Here is a 15,365-nt window from a genome sequence, read left to right on the forward strand (position 1 = left end):
ACGCTTTGGCAACTGCTATGGAAACAAGTATTCTATATAGAAGCCTGTATTACATTTGATTAAGGAAATAACTTGATTGATTTAAGCCTGCTCAAGTATGGTCATCATTAAATTATACGTGGTCCAAAAATAATTTTGTTTTTGTTTTGTTTTTATTTTAACGTGACTGAACCCTCATTTTACGTTGTACTTTTAATTACAATCAGGCAAAGCCGTAGTTTGCAACACAGTTTTTAAACTCTGCAGCTTAGTCAACCAATTCATCCGCAAGAACCACATTTTTCCAATTTGGTGTTCAAATGAACATTTAAGGGAAATGCGATGTCTCGACTCGTTAAGAAATCCCCAGCGCTTTGCACGGATCAACCATTGGAAAACAGTGACATTTTGAACAAGCTTCATCTTTTGGGTCAGCTTCTCAGATCTTGTTATGGTCCCTCGGGTAGACTAAAACACATTCATAACAACATCGGAGGGCAAGTTGTGACCACCTCAACATCATCAGTGCTACTTCCAGCCATTAATTCATCAACACCGTTACTAAATCTAATTTTAGCCTCTGTTCGCAGCCACGTATCTCGTTTTAGTGACTGCGGGTTGTTTGCAGCTATACTTTGTGTGACTCTTATTGAAAAAGTCAAACTGTCTGGTCTAGGACAAAATGAAGCTGTCAGGATAAATAAACACCTTTTGGGTCTGTGTACCGATTACCTTCACCAAGAAGCGTGTGGTTGTAAAGTGAAGCTCGACTTTTGCAGTAGCCAAAACTTAATCAAGTTGGCTGACAGTATTCTCTGCAGCAAACCAGCCAGTATGTTAACAGAGTATGAAGCATTTCACATCAGCAAGTTGGCAGTGCAAGCCTTCTTACTAACTGTACCATCTAACAGCTCTGGTACAGTAACTCTGGGCAAGACAGTAATTGTGTCCATTGAGGGTGTTTCTGTAATGGAATCTGCAGTGTTTCCGGGATTATTAATTGAAATTCCAGATGGTTTTGAGAGCTTGGAGTTGATGACTCAACCATGCGAACCCCTCCGTGTGGTATTATTCAGCACATCCCTTGCTGGTGACCTTTCTGAAATAGGAGATGGACCGATTGAGGTCCAATATGGCGCTGACATGGAATCTCAGATCCTGGATCACCTCCTCGATATGGGCAAACAGGCATTGAAAGATGACGTGAAGCTATGTGTTTGTCAGAAGGTTATCCATCCAGTTCTACAGCAATACCTAAGGAGTCACGGCATCATAGTCGTGGAGAGGGTGGGAATTAATCTCATGGAGCCGCTTACTCAACTCACAGGTATCCGCAACTTGAGACATTATTGCAATGTCAGCTATTAATTTACAGCCCTCAAATATTGCATACAGTATATAATTGGTCTAATGATGGAAATGTATTAAATCATTTCTAGTAATATCAGAGATCTGGGTAAATGTTTAACATTTTAATCCATTCATTTAGTTTAATGTGAATTATATCTGTGGCTTTATTCATCACACATTTTGTTTACCTCTACAGGGGCTCAACCTGTGGCAACATTACACACGACAATCCCACACAAGGTCTATGGAAAAGTGAGGAATGTAACCTCAAGACATTTTGGATCCAAGACTATGCTGCATTTATATCCTGCTGAGGAGTCTGTGATTTGTACCACAGTCCTCTGTCACAGGAATGAGACTATGTTAAATGAACTGAAGGTACAATTTAAAAAAAAAAAAAAAGTAAAGGTGGATACACAATGCCATATCCGATATTGTTTATTTTTGTCTATGTGGCCTTGAAAGGTGGCATTTCAGAAGACGGAACACGTGCTACGACTTACCCTGAGGGAACCGTTTGCTTTACTTGGAGGCGGGTGCACTGAGACTCACTTAGCTGCTTACATCAGACATCAAGTAAGAGTGATTTCTATTTTGTCTTAATTGCTGTCTCTATTTCCTCTACTGATTCCCCCATTATAATCCTAGTGTGCCGCCACTTCAAGCGCATCAGTGTTAGGTTGCCTGCAAATGGAGTACCTTCTTGGCGTGGAGGCTTTCTGCAGCTCTCTTGAGTCCGTGGCTGCAGCACTACAGCATGACACTCGGGATTCTTTCATTGATCTGACTTGTGCTCACCACTGGACTCTTCCAAAAGATGTGACACAAGAGGACATTGAGAGTTTAGACAGCAAGTGTGGCTGTGGGCTGATGAAGAATAACCAGACTAAGAAGTGGTGTCACTTGAATACTAAATATGCTGTCTTCTCACCTGCATCCTTGTCTCAATATGAAGCTGTGCATGTAGATGTGATTGACTCCTTCACAGCAAAACTAAATGCTTTACAAGTTGCTATAGAAACTGCAAATGTTGTCCTCGATATACGATATACAATACAAGATATGAACTGACTCAAAATATTAAGAGTGGTTTATGACAACAACAAAACTACACCCTGGACCCGTCACCAGTTGATCACAAACCGCATAGAGATTCAAATGCACACTATCACTGAGTTGGAGATGCTTCAAGCACGTACCACTGCGAGGAGACCTCATGGAAGACTCAAGACACGTTGGCTAGCCTGGGAACATCTTCAAATTCCCCCCAGAATAGCTGGACAAAGTGGTTGGGGAGCGGGCTTCATTGCTAAAACTGCTGCCCCCTTGACTTAACCCCAGATAAGCGGAGGGAAATGCATGGATGGACCCTAAAGCATAACACACATGTGTTTTCCCCTTCCCTTTTAATTCAAAGCAATACAAGTACATGAGGAAAATTTATATTATGAACTATCAATTTACAAAAAATTAAAAACAACTTCTGGTTTCCTAAGAAGAACATGCAAATTGCTTTGGTTTATCAACTAGATGTGTGCCGTAAGATTGATAACCGTGACTGAATATGGGGAAAAATGGAACATTTGCTTTGCAAAGTTTCAACACTCCTTGTTTTCCCAGACCTTGCCTGAGGCCCCTTAGTTAACTAACCATTTACATAAATGCCAGAGTAGGAAAATTGCATCAAGCAACACTTACAGTATGCCTTTATCGCTAATCATTTTCAAGCCAGAACCTTTTGAAGCATAAAAAGTGAATGTTTTAGTGAGGCAAGGCGTATCTATCCTACAAGGGAAACCGACTTAAAAGTTACAGTATGGTTTGAATCTTTCCAAGTGACAGATCGTAAATGTATTTAGCTCTTACTGTCAGCAATACGCTTTTAACCAATAAACCAGCTTTTAAACATGAACAAAATAAAAGTAGCAAATTCTGCAGCCCTTTCTTCATTGTCTTATCACAATTTCTCAAAGTAAATATGGAATGAGAGCCTTTCGTGACTTGGGGTAGTCCTTGAATTTACCCTTGTAAAACCTAAAAACAAAAAAACAGCAAATTCTGTCACTCAGTTGGAATGCGATATGTTATTTTCGCACACAGCTAAGTTTTTAGTAATAATCACCTGTGATGGTAAATAGCTCTTGGACCAATGAAGCATGTCGTAAATACAGCAAACGAGAGTGATGGAAGGCCCCATGTGGCTATAGCGTAGCCAAACCACTCGATAATCTCTCCAAAGTAATTTGGAGCAGATACATACTCGAAAAGGCCTCCTGAAAGAAAACATGAAAAAACAATTCCACACATAGCTAATACTATATGAGTTAACTGTAGTATAAACTTTTTCTTACCTTTGGGGACCTTGTAAATCACTTCCCCATTTTTCCTTAAGTTACGTAGACAATAATCACTGTGCAAATTGATTGCCATTCCAGTGTAAAAAAGTAATAAACCTAAAAGAAGTCCTCAGGATTATTCATCAAAAATAATTTAGCTATAAAGCACTGCACATCTGAATGAATGATTCACTTTATAATACAATGTAACAAAATGTAGCCTATGTGATACCCACCGATTTTAAGACGACAGTCGGTTTTCCACTCGTCCAGCTGTGCACAATGCAATAGGTAATGTCCCTGCAAGAACCCATTTGCAGATGTAAACATCATTGCTCCCAACATCACATTCAATGGGTAAGATCGTCCTCTGATCAGAAGTGAATAGATGAATGTCCTGGGGGGTTGAAAGAGGGTTCACAAAGCAAGTTGAACATTTACAGTATCTGCCAGTCTCTATTATTTATCACTTTTAAATATTTGTGCTCTTAATGCACTAACATCAGGTTCCTTACTGTAATTGTTTTGCTAGCACTTTTGCCAATAAAATCTAGTTATGTCATGGCTGTCTCTGTACTGTTATCTGCAGACGGAGCTCTTCACGACTGCTTTTCTTTTACCTGTAAAAATAGTGTAGGCAAAAGGTTCCAAGTAGAAGCATCTTTCCCACATTGTTGGGTTTTTGCGGAATGAGCATCAGAAGTATTGGGATCAGAATAGCTGGTAACTCCTGAAGGAACCAAGCCAGACTGGCTGGCACCAACCTGGTGTGAGGTGTGTGTTCCATGTGGCGGCCATAGCAGGTTTGGATTTTCTTGTGGTGGTAAAGGTGCCATAGTCCTGCCAAGACCATGCCAAAGCTGAGATAGTTAAGCAAATCCTTATTGCAGTACATACTGTCAAGTCTGTTTTATTTATTTCCCTATTATAAAATCCTCAGAAATGTCAACCAGCCACCGTGAAAGCTCTCAAAAGCAAAGAGAGGTGTGTCCACCATGACTTTGTGTGCATATACAAATGTGAATTATTTTTGCTCACACTCTTTGAAGACATTGGCCTTAAGAAAAAAATGCTGTCAGCAACAACATCTTACGTAATTGTACCATTAATGTAATGCATAACATTATGGTTAATGCTGTTGTTTTAAATAGGTTTGGAGTTTACTTTTTCAAACAAAGGGGCGTTTATTAGGTTCAATTGCCTAACCTACAGTAAAACCTCCCGGGTACCTGAACTTCCTGTTGAAGGAGAGGAATCACACACAAAAATAAAGAACTTTGAATATATAGAAGCTTAGAAATCAATTGCTGAGGAGCAGCACAGTCAGTGACTTATAGTATTCAGGTAGGACTTTTTTTCCTTTAAGTAATTTGAGGTTCCATTGTCTACTTTAAAGCATAAGCACAATGTTCTTTGTATTCTATCTTTATGTTCTATCATGTTTGATAGAAGAGCAACTATCTGCATTTCATCAGATTACATATTATTTTGAGCAGTACTGTCACTTATTTCATTTGGATTTATAAGCGTATATAAGGAAATACAAGACAACATACTTGCTTTTCAGTATATTTTACTTGCTTTGTAACATAAATCCTTTGCCTTATCTGGAGAATCTCTTGCGATGCTTTGCCAGTGGAACCTGAGATCAAAAAACTCCGTTTCGGGAGTAGTATATTTTCGGAAAATGATGTAAGTTACCGTGTTCTCAACAAGAAGAAAAAAAAAATACACAGGAAAAAAAATCTAAAATACAAATATTAGAAAGCAAAAGAACAGTGTTGAGGTTCAGGCTTTGTCTTAGTACAGGAGTTGGGTGAGGTGGCGGGGGGGACAACCACCACTCCCTGTTGATGAAAGCAAATGGGAAACAATTGGTGGCACTGGAGAACAACAGATAGGGGGGAGTTCACACACACACGTGGACTGAAGGTGGCATTTGTGGGCACCGGGTAAAGAAGGCCAGGGTGGGGTGTGGTGGGCAGGGCACATAGCGAAAAAAACGATTACACTTTCTAAATAAGACTATTTGCGAGAATACACTATAAATGTGTTCGTGCAATGTTGATAAAAAGGCACAACAACACAGTGTGTCATGCTTTACTGGTTTGAAATCAACACCAGACCAAATGACTGGTGACTCAACTTGCAGTCTGTGGCCACATTGTTTCAAACAAAAGTATTTTCTTTACTTTCATATGGTGGTGAGGACAACAAACGTCGAGAGGACTACATCACCTACAGTGATGATTACAGCTCAACTATTCTTGGAAAACTTTTGTTTTTTGTTTCCCCCAACTATGTTTTCAAAATGTGGACACACCACATTACAATTTCAGATTAGAAAGTTGCCCAGTTCACAAGAATTTGCCCACCTAATTGTCATCAAATCCAGCAACTTCTTCTAGTGTTCATTGAGAAGCGGCTAAAGCTTCCTCTTTAAAAGTGTGTGTGTGGGGTGGGGTTAATGAACTCGTTTGTGTTCAACATTTTTTTTAAAATGGAAACATCAAGAGGAGAATCCCCGTGTCAAAAACGGCAGGATGATGGAAACCATGTGCTGCCAGAAATATATTGCCATGAGTCAATGCTCCCGTCACAATCAACCAACTGCTGGCATTCTGTTTCTGTATGCACTTAACCGCCTCATTATGGGGCACATTTCATTTAGCAGATGTAACTGCTAAATTCCAACTACAGCCAAGCATTGTGGCTTTGTGCAGATAAAGTAAAAAGCTTTAATGCCACTCATGATTAAATTCAAACACTCCCAACGCTTTCTGTTGTCATATGTTAACAGTCTCATGATTCCAAATTTGAAATTGAACCAAAACATTCAAACAAATGCTGGTAATGTTCTATAAGTCCCTACAGGAAACGGGCAGGGGGTAAACAACCATGTTTTCCACGACATGATTGGCAATTTGCACACTTCATCGGAATTTGTATCTTTAAAATGGAACGCTTTGTCGCACCACTGGTTTAATGGGGAAAATTATGTTGATGACTAAAAACCATCTACGACAACACTGCTTGTGTCCAAATCCACACAGTAATCAGTAAATACCACAGCTACTAAAACTAGATAAGGGATAAATAAGATTTCGTTAAAAATAAAATAGATTAAAACAAGTTTAAGTAATGTGAGCTTTATCTGTTTTTGGTTTTGTAAAGCAGGGGGTTAGTGAACGCAACTAAATGCAGCCCTTTTGTTCAAAATGCCAACATACTATGTGAAACTGGTTTGACACAGCTGAAAAAACACTTCTTTAGCTTTCCTGTAATATATCACTATTTTTGATTTCCATATCCTGCGGATTTGTTGTTTTCATTATTTATCTGAGGAAGATTACATGAGCATGAACCACCAAGTGTCCGATGATTGCTTATCACAACTCAAAATCCATTGAGTTCAGAGGGACAGGGGACGACTGTGGCCCTCACAAGAGCCCAAATAAGATCGCCACTTAATTCAAACCATAATCATGTTAAACCTTATCTGACCTCTAAATTTTTCCATCGACCTATCGTCTCAGAATGTCGCTTTGAAACTGAAATATTCCACCTAATATTCTGAGACTGACAGCGAACTGGGAGGATAGTGGGGAAAAAGACAGGAGCGCTGGGAGGGTAACGTGGCTGAGTCCTTCCTGCAAATAGAAGACTTTGCTTTTTTTTTTTTGGGGGGGGGGGTTAAGGTAGGGGGGCAAGCGTGTATAGGTCTGGTTATGGCAATAGATAATAAACGGCAGGGCTGCGATGATGCAGTGACCCCTGCGCTCATCGACCTCAATGAACGATGAGCGCCCCCGCAGCGTAGCTCACAGAGCTGTCCTGCCAGTTTCTGCACTCGCTCGACTGAGCGTAGTTCAGAAAACTGAAGTTCATGTCTATACCGCTCTTCCTCAGCTCCGCCACAGCCTGAAAGACATCAAAACACACAACGCTGACTTAACATGCGCTCAGTGTTCTCATGCTTTTATTTCATCTTCCTTGACCGTTTGCAAAAAATCTCATGAACTTCACTTCCAGTACAGTTCAACTTGCCTATGTATATACATCCATCCATTTTTTATTAACACCATTTGATGGCGTAGAGTGTTTTGGCGGTGAACTATGGGGCAGCTCTGTCTATTTGTTATTCCTCCCCATTTACTCACATTTAGCAGCACTCCAATTGGGTGACGCCCACAGATGGTATTGCGGTACTTTTTCAGGTAGTTGGTGAACGGCATGGGATCCAACTGTTCTATAATGCCCATCCCCTTTCAAGACAAAGAGATAACACACAATGGATGACTTTCACTAGGAGTGCATTCTATTCTGAAAACAATTCTTTCTGAAAAGAACACACTCCAAAGACTGACATTGTTTACCATTTTGTCAAGATGCTCAATAGACCTGTAGATTTCCCCTTGAGATTGATCATAGTATGTGTATCGGAACCGCTGACCTTAACAAACAAAAACAAGTCAACCTTTTTAAGAATCGCTAAAATGCATACGTATATATGCGCGTCATTTCCATTCCTTATGTTTATCGGAACTGACCCCAGTGGCAGAAGTCCGATGAGATAACGAAAAGGTTGGAAGGGTCTGCCAGGTACTTGCTGAGCAGCTTCCCGTACTCTTGTTCCTTGGACTCGCTCAGAGCTCCCACTAGCACGGGCACGATGCTGAAGTCATCTTTGTAGCTGACAGGAATTTGGAATCAATCAGTGTAAACACTCAGGGTGCAGTAATGTAAGGGAAGGATTGCACCGATGTGATTCATGTTTAAGCATGTGCTGTAAAGAGCTCTAATAATCTGAATACATGAAACAACCCACAAGCACACATTCCACAAAATTATCCCCTATATGCTGTCACGATTACACCCAGATTTGTGTCCATTCAGCCTTTGTTTACATCCAGCCTATTATTTTGTAATGAAACATGAATTACCTTTCCATGGCTTTAGCAGTATAAGGCAAGTGCATTTCAATACTGTGCTCGTCTTCGTCCGTCTGCATGCTCATCCTCTCAAACAACCCTGTTTTCCAGAGGTCAGCATAAACTGAAAATCAAAGATTAATTGTAATTAATCGGCTAGCTAAATAGCATTCACACGAAAGTGATTTTCATTTGTTCTAATCATCTCATCATACCCTTCTGGTCGATTCTCAGGTCATACAAAGGTGTCCTGTAGACGTCAGCTGTTGATAGGGCACAGCGGGAGAGGGGCACATGGTGAGAGGGTCCCAGGATGAACACCCTACGACTGAAGAGTAAAAGACATCGTGTCACTCCACAGTACCAGAACCTCAGAAGTGCCTGTTAAGTTGTATCATTTGGAGGGCAAAGTCATAAAAGGTTTTCTGACAGGTTTCACTATACTTTTAAACAAAGACTCATCAAAGACTTACGTAACAGAAGGGTCAACCTGCTTGTAGGCATGCGCGGCACAAGCACCACAGTAGGTATACCCTGCATGCCTGTAAAAAAAAATAAAAAAATTTGCAACACAAATGAGATGGCTTGGAAGCCAAGATAACATTTCTCTTCAGTTTTTCAATGTGATTACGGAGCTATGATGGCTCTGGCGGGTTTGATTGTAGACTGTGCTTGCGACAACCAGCCTTCTAGTTGTGCATTCAGCTGGGCTCCTGAAAATAGAAGGAAAAGACCAATAAAGTCAAAGTCATACTTATTTTTATATTGTTTCAGCTAAGAATACTTTGAAATGGCAACTATATTGTTTACATCAATCCAATCAGACTGTTGTTCATTAAGGATTAAGGTCAAACTCACCGTTTTCCTAATGTTGGCCAGGGTTGATACAGCAATTGAGATTTGGCAATTCAATGATACTTCTATCTTAATTATAAGTATTTGTATCTGTATATATCTTGGCCATACTGGGCCAGTATTTTCTTGGTATCGGATCAATATCAAACTATGCAGTATGACCACTATTTTTTGAGGAAAGAGGCAGACCTTTAGCGGTTATACTTTGCAGAGGTATGTAACTGCACTGCAAGAGACTGTGAGGTGTTTCTAAAACTGAACCGTCTTATGTAGCTAAATTAATAAAACCCTGAAATGTTTGTGTTAAAATAGATTTTTTTTAAATTAGTAGTAGTAGTTTTAACAGGTGTGCCTAAACTGCATCCAGGGTGCACAAATAAAATATTGGTTGAGGATACCATCCCTGCATATTTACAAATTCAAGTTAAAACAACAGTTTTTGTGGGTGCATCAATTCTGAATACAGTGATAATGCAGCTTTTTCATATCGAGCAAAGGAAGCGACATATAGAACAAACTAGCTATCATTACAATGCAGACAGGGAGGCTTAAAGGGATAACTGGCTGCTCAGGTGGGGGAAGGGGGGAACGTGGATGCGCGATGTTGTTACCCTAACCTAGCTGTTTGTCTTTCAGCAGGGACTGTTAAACGGCATAACTAATAGCATTCCAGTGTTGCACACTACTAAACGAGGTCATAACAAGACTGAAATGTATCTTCATGGCATCAAGAGTTGCGGCCATGTTTTATATAGCTATGTTAAGCAAGACTGTCACGCTGGCCTTTTTTGCTCGAATTGTTGGAAACTGTTGAGCTGTAGATATCGTGTTAAACACAAACGAGAGTAAATGGTAGAAATTGCCGAATGACAATGAGCGAGCAAGACAAGCTACTGCTAAATGTTAGCTATCTTATCATCAACAAATGAAACGTAGTCTAAAGCTCTCGATTTGGGGGGTTGCTTTCACTGGGTATTAAAGACGAAACTACAAAATGCTAACCAAAGCAAAACATGCAGTGCTGGGGGGATCAAAGACAAAAGGCAGCTATCACACGGTGTGCTAACGCCCGGTGCTGTGTTGACAATTACCCGAAGCAGAGTACCAGCTCCCGGCGTGACTTGCTTCTCTGCACACCACTCGGTTGGACATCTTGGTTCCAAAGCTGCCTATTTTGGTGTAGTTAGGTCTTGTCAGTCGATTAAAATCTAATTGTAAACCAGTGTCAGCAAACACGTCTGGGAATTGATGGCTGTGGCTAACTTGTTAATGGAGAAGAGACAAAGAACAGTTGGGACTGAGGGAAACAGTCGGCTCAGTGGCTTGCGGGCTAAAGTGTTCCGTCAGCTGCTGTTGACCGGTTCGTCGAGAGAGGGAACCTACGTTCAGACAAGCAGCTCAAACTACAAAGTACAAAAATTGAAACACATCGGGCGCAATCAGAAAGAACAACACTAGAATTTCAGATAGTTGTCACGGTAAAAAAAAAAAAAAAACACGAGGAAACTGTTGGTTTGATTGATGAGCAAGTTAGCCAAGGGGCGTCGCCGAAGTTGTCCTAGTGATGACTTTCAACAACTGTGATTGGCTGAGACACATGGGCGGAGTCTCGGACGTGACGTAACTGTTGGCAACCATTAATTTTTGTTTATTTTAATTTTAATTATTTTTTGTATTTTATTTTTTACACACACATGTAGTGTGTTAAAACGCATATTTCCTACCACATATCGCTACGTGATAAGCCTGACACTTTCTAAATCAGTTCCATATTTGTAAAATAATTTAATCAGTTGAATTGTGAGTGTCTTGAACACAGAGTACATCAACATGGAAAATTAAGAAATATCTCAAAAAGCAGTTATCCCATACTATTAAACCAACGTTTCGTTTTGTCTCTTTTAAGTGTGCTGCATTCTATTTCCGACTCCAAAACAAACGCTAAAATGCTATTATTTTGAAAATATTCACGGAAGTACCCTTTATTCACTACGCGATTGGACAAGAGGGCGGGGCTTGAATGCGAAAACGGAAGTTAATGATCGCTTTCGGAAATCAATACCGTACGTCCAAACCGTATCATAGACCGCCATGAACAAGATTACAGTACTATTTTCGGGATAATCTTCCGATGAGTTAAACTATCGTAAATATATTGATGCCGATATATTTTAAAATCCAGATGTATCGATCCGACTACAATGGTTTAGCCTAACTTCACCGCATTGTGTTAAATAATATGCTAAAGTCTGAGCTGTAGATTTACAAAAGGAGTGATGTCGGTAAAAACAAATGCGAGTAACGGCAGAGATACTGGTGAAGTGGTTAAAAACCATCATAAGCAAGCGTTTGAGTATATATCCAAAGCACTGAGGATCGACGAAGATGATACAGGTATGTTTACGGTACCCATGGGTACCAACTTACTTGTTTGCGGTTCTGTGACAGCTTTCTAAGAACTCTTGTGTGGTGGCAGGAGAGAAGGAGGAGGCTCTACAGTGGTACAAGAGGGGAATTGTAGAGCTCGAAAGTGGCATCGCGGTGACGATCACGGGACAAGGTAGGAACCGAGCAATTAGGACAATACTGTATGCTTGCTTTTACGCTAATTTAGCTGTCAACAGGGGAGCAGTATGAGCGGGCCAAAAGACTTCAGGATAAAATGATCACCAACCTCACCATGGCTAAAGACAGACTTGCTCTTTTAGGTAAGAGACAATCTGATTTCGTCCCATATAATTCTCCTACGGGCACATCTTCTATATGGTTCTTAGCCTTTCTGTGTGGGGATTGCATATTCTCCCCTTTTCGGTAGACCCTAGTCAATGTTTTTCTAATAAATATGTTAGGGTCTTATGCATGCTGTATATGCTTGACAAAAAAATAAATAAAAGTAATTAGTACTGTTGGTGTCTGTACAGAGAGCACATTGGCTTCCAAAGGGAGGATTCGACCCCAGAATGCTTCAGAAAATGTTCCAAAACAAACAAAACCTAAAAGTCAGCCTGCTGTCCAAGGGGGGTCCAAAAACTCCAGGCCCTCCACAGCAGGAAGACCACCTTATAGAGCCCCCGATTTAAAGGTAAATAACTTTAATAATCATATGTCTTGTTGTGATGGAGGTTGAGATATTATTTGTCGTTGCGAAGGTAACACCACAAGCGGGTAGACATTCAAAGCAGCCCCAAAAGAAGCAGCTGAAAAATTTCAAGAATGTGGACAGCAAACTGGCAAACATGATCCTGAATGAAATTGTAGACACGTAAGTGGAAATAATGCACTTTTCGAGAAAAGATTCTGTAGTTATTCCGTGTTTTCATGTCTTCATTTCAGTGGGTCATCTGTAACATTTAATGATATTGCTGGCCAGGATCTGGCCAAACAAGCACTCCAGGAAATTGTCATTCTTCCTGCCTTAAGACCGGAGGTGAACGCCTCAATATGTGTCATGGTCACCATAATATGCACCACCTTTCATGATTGGTCAATCTTTCCCTGTGTAGCTCTTCACTGGGTTGAGAGCTCCTGCACGAGGTTTGCTCTTATTCGGCCCACCAGGAAATGGGAAAACTATGCTGGTGAGTGAATTAGTAATGAGTGGTGTATTTTTTCCCATGCAAGAAGAAGCATGGATGCGCTTGACTCTCACACCAAAACCAATTTTGTTGTTTTTGTGTTCAGTCAGCAATTGAATGCAGTTTTTGCTTCCTTTACTAGGCAAAAGCAGTTGCGGCAGAGTCAAACAGCACATTCTTCAATATGAGTGCAGCCAGTTTGACGTCAAAATACGTAAGTGCAGTCAAGAATGTACATGTGATCATTTTAATTGGTACTTTTTCCCCCCTGTGATGTTCACCATCCACTGTAACCTCTTTTCAGGTGGGAGAGAGTGAGAAGCTTGTCCGAGCATTGTTTTCTGCTGCCAGGGAGTTACAGCCCTCTGTCATCTTCATTGGTTGGTATTGTACACTTGGACCGGACCCTTCCACCCAAATTAGACCCCCTTTATATTTATATTTGAACAGCCGTATTCTGATTTTGCATCCACTTTTAGATGAAGTGGACAGTTTGCTCTGTGAGAGGCGGGAAGGAGAACAGGAGTTCTCACGTCGTTTAAAAACAGAGTTCCTCATTGAATTTGATGGGGTAAGAGGTTTAGGACATTTAATGCTTACTATGCAAATTACATGTTGTAGTTATTGCTGCGTCCTTATTGTCACATTGGTGTGCTTTTCTGGGTCAGGTGCAGTCTGGAGGAGATGACAGGGTGCTTGTCATGGGAGCCACCAACAGACCTCAGGAACTAGATGAAGCAGTGTTAAGGTACCTCACTGTACCCTTTTGTTCTGCACAACATTCACTCCTGTTAGGTTTTTTTTTTTTCCTGGATCATCTGTGTTCTCTGATATATCCTGCAGGCGCTTTGCAAAAAGAGTCTACGTGGCATTGCCTGATGAGAAGGTATTTACCATCCCTACCAAAGTCAGGGTTTCTTTTGCTGTCAGCCTATAAATGTTGATGTTATATTTTGTCAGACGAGAGTCACACTTCTGCAACACCTTTTAGCAAAGCATGGGAGTCCACTGAGCAATAATGAGTTGTGCTGGCTTGCAAAGTGAGTTTATTATAGTCACCATGTCTATATTTACAACTTTACCCCGCAAGATTTTATGATGAACGTGCCACACTTTCTGTATTAATAGAGCAACTGCAGGGTATTCTGGAAGTGATCTGACATCCTTGGCTAAAGATGCTGCACTGGGGCCAATCAGAGGTAGGAACCTTTCAACTGATGAATGATTGCATCTTGTCCCGTAGGTAAAATTTACGTTATTTAATGTGAAAATCTTCTCACACAGAATTGGGACCAGACCAAGTTCGTCACATGGCTGCTAGTCAGGTTAGTATATGCAATCAATGATGTTCCTTCTACTTAGTTTGGAAATTAATCTAAGATATCCTCCTCTCATTTTCAAGATGCGCAACATCAAGATTAAAGACTTTGAGGATTCCCTGAAGCGCATCAAGCCCAGTGTTAGCCCAGCAACTCTCAATATGTACAACAAATGGAACAAGGACTTTGGTGACACAACTGCATTTTGAATTTGATTCATTTGCGTTTCAAAATAATGTAACATTAATAAATAATGTGGATACATACTAACAGAGATCGTTTGGCAAACTTATGCTTGTACTATATTTATTTGATTTTGAGTACAAATTTGCATTTCTTGTAATACAAGGAAAATGTGTCTGACATTTTCCATGACTTTCAATATATTGTTGTACTAAGAAACTTCTTGTATTTTATTTTCAAGAACGTTCTATTTTTGACCTTCCACAAGAGGGCAGCACACTGATGTAAGTCTGAATCGCTCTGTACCAGAATGTTATTTTGTGTAAAAAAAAATTTTTTCCCGAAAGAATAAAATAGGACTGAAATCTTACTTTGTTTAGCATTTTCTTCAGTATATTACTTGTTACAATTACCACATTTGAGTAATCTGCATAAAAATGTCTCTGGTCATGTGTCCAACACATACATGTGTTACTTAAATTTCAATAATTGCATTACTGGTAGAATCTGAGCTTGCTGCAGATATGGCTTCTCTACAACTCTTCTCTGTGATCTTGCTGCATCTGGAATAAACCTCTTTTGCAAGTATAGCTACAGATGAGTGGAATCCTGTGAAATTGAAAATAAATATCCTCTTTTGCAATCCTGGCCACTGAAGAAATATGTGTTGAGATTCTGTCGTGTGTTCATGCACATACATGTAGAACAGATCACAGAGGTGATAAGTGAAATGATGTACATCGAGACCTCACGACCAGCCGAAAAGAGACCAACCAGTTTGCAGATGAAGGTGCTCGTTTCATCATTAAGTGTTGTGGAATAGTTTAGTGGGCTGTA

The 15,365-nt window shown here is 40.2% G+C and overlaps 4 protein-coding genes across 5 annotated transcripts; 2 read left to right on the plus strand and 2 right to left on the minus strand.

Annotated features, from left to right (window-relative positions):
• The first annotated feature begins 206 nt into the window (after positions 1-206).
• Positions 207-2,407, plus strand: mkks (MKKS centrosomal shuttling protein). The gene is made up of 4 exons (XM_049736937.2): positions 207-1,306; positions 1,526-1,707; positions 1,795-1,905; positions 1,978-2,407. The coding sequence occupies exons 1-4, from the start codon at positions 322-324 to the stop codon at positions 2,398-2,400; spliced, it is 1,701 nt and encodes a 566-aa protein (XP_049592894.1). The 5' UTR covers positions 207-321; the 3' UTR covers positions 2,401-2,407.
• Positions 2,408-3,018: 611 nt separating this feature from the next.
• On the minus strand, positions 3,019-5,071 carry srd5a2b (steroid-5-alpha-reductase, alpha polypeptide 2b). The gene is made up of 5 exons (XM_049736945.1): positions 4,286-5,071; positions 3,902-4,062; positions 3,681-3,782; positions 3,452-3,602; positions 3,019-3,363 (listed from the first exon to the last, which is right to left on the minus strand). The coding sequence occupies exons 1-5, from the start codon at positions 4,558-4,560 to the stop codon at positions 3,297-3,299; spliced, it is 756 nt and encodes a 251-aa protein (XP_049592902.1). The 5' UTR covers positions 4,561-5,071; the 3' UTR covers positions 3,019-3,296.
• Positions 5,072-5,221: 150 nt separating this feature from the next.
• Positions 5,222-10,986, minus strand: memo1 (mediator of cell motility 1). Its single transcript, XM_049736944.2, has 9 exons — positions 10,543-10,986; positions 9,228-9,309; positions 9,070-9,138; positions 8,812-8,924; positions 8,609-8,720; positions 8,216-8,358; positions 8,042-8,118; positions 7,826-7,930; positions 5,222-7,586 (listed from the first exon to the last, which is right to left on the minus strand). The coding sequence occupies exons 1-9, from the start codon at positions 10,601-10,603 to the stop codon at positions 7,455-7,457; spliced, it is 894 nt and encodes a 297-aa protein (XP_049592901.1). The 5' UTR covers positions 10,604-10,986; the 3' UTR covers positions 5,222-7,454.
• Positions 10,987-11,455: 469 nt separating this feature from the next.
• On the plus strand, positions 11,456-14,898 carry spast (spastin). 2 transcript variants are annotated; one of them, XM_049736938.2, is made up of 16 exons: positions 11,456-11,845; positions 11,928-12,011; positions 12,076-12,159; positions 12,373-12,533; positions 12,601-12,713; positions 12,785-12,878; positions 12,955-13,029; positions 13,169-13,240; positions 13,331-13,406; positions 13,506-13,597; positions 13,695-13,774; positions 13,870-13,912; positions 13,987-14,066; positions 14,155-14,225; positions 14,311-14,351; positions 14,429-14,898. In XM_049736938.2, the coding sequence occupies exons 1-16, from the start codon at positions 11,728-11,730 to the stop codon at positions 14,552-14,554; spliced, it is 1,410 nt and encodes a 469-aa protein (XP_049592895.1). In that variant the 5' UTR covers positions 11,456-11,727; the 3' UTR covers positions 14,555-14,898. The 2 variants fall into 2 exon arrangements, with proteins under 2 accessions (XP_049592895.1, XP_049592896.1); XM_049736939.1 differs by lacking the exon at positions 11,456-11,845 and having other exon boundaries at positions 12,066-12,159.
• Positions 14,899-15,365: the final 467 nt, after the last annotated feature.

The sequence above is a fragment of the Syngnathus scovelli genome, chromosome 12 (assembly GCF_024217435.2).
Source record: "Syngnathus scovelli strain Florida chromosome 12, RoL_Ssco_1.2, whole genome shotgun sequence".
NCBI lineage: Eukaryota > Metazoa > Chordata > Actinopteri > Syngnathiformes > Syngnathidae > Syngnathus > Syngnathus scovelli.

Coding starts and splice junctions, on each gene's coding strand:
- spast (XM_049736938.2), top strand. CDS start 11,728: ATGTCGGTAAAAACAAATGCGAGTAACGGCAGAGATACTGGTGAAGTG. Junction 12,160..12,372: donor AGACAGACTTGCTCTTTTAG/GTAAGAGACAAT, acceptor GTGTCTGTACAG/AGAGCACATTGGCTTCCAAA. Junction 13,913..13,986: donor TGGCATTGCCTGATGAGAAG/GTATTTACCATC, acceptor ATATTTTGTCAG/ACGAGAGTCACACTTCTGCA.
- mkks (XM_049736937.2), top strand. CDS start 322: ATGTCTCGACTCGTTAAGAAATCCCCAGCGCTTTGCACGGATCAACCA. Junction 1,708..1,794: donor CTATGTTAAATGAACTGAAG/GTACAATTTAAA, acceptor TGGCCTTGAAAG/GTGGCATTTCAGAAGACGGA. Junction 1,906..1,977: donor CTGCTTACATCAGACATCAA/GTAAGAGTGATT, acceptor TTATAATCCTAG/TGTGCCGCCACTTCAAGCGC.
- srd5a2b (XM_049736945.1), bottom strand. CDS start 4,560: ATGTACTGCAATAAGGATTTGCTTAACTATCTCAGCTTTGGCATGGTC. Junction 4,063..4,285: donor TGCCTACACTATTTTTACAG/GTAAAAGAAAAG, acceptor TCAACCCCCCAG/GACATTCATCTATTCACTTC. Junction 3,603..3,680: donor GATTTACAAGGTCCCCAAAG/GTAAGAAAAAGT, acceptor GTTTTCTTTCAG/GAGGCCTTTTCGAGTATGTA.
- memo1 (XM_049736944.2), bottom strand. CDS start 10,603: ATGTCCAACCGAGTGGTGTGCAGAGAAGCAAGTCACGCCGGGAGCTGG. Junction 9,310..10,542: donor GAGCTGGTACTCTGCTTCGG/GTAATTGTCAAC, acceptor TTCTATTTTCAG/GAGCCCAGCTGAATGCACAA. Junction 8,359..8,608: donor ACTGCTAAAGCCATGGAAAG/GTAATTCATGTT, acceptor AATTCCTGTCAG/CTACAAAGATGACTTCAGCA.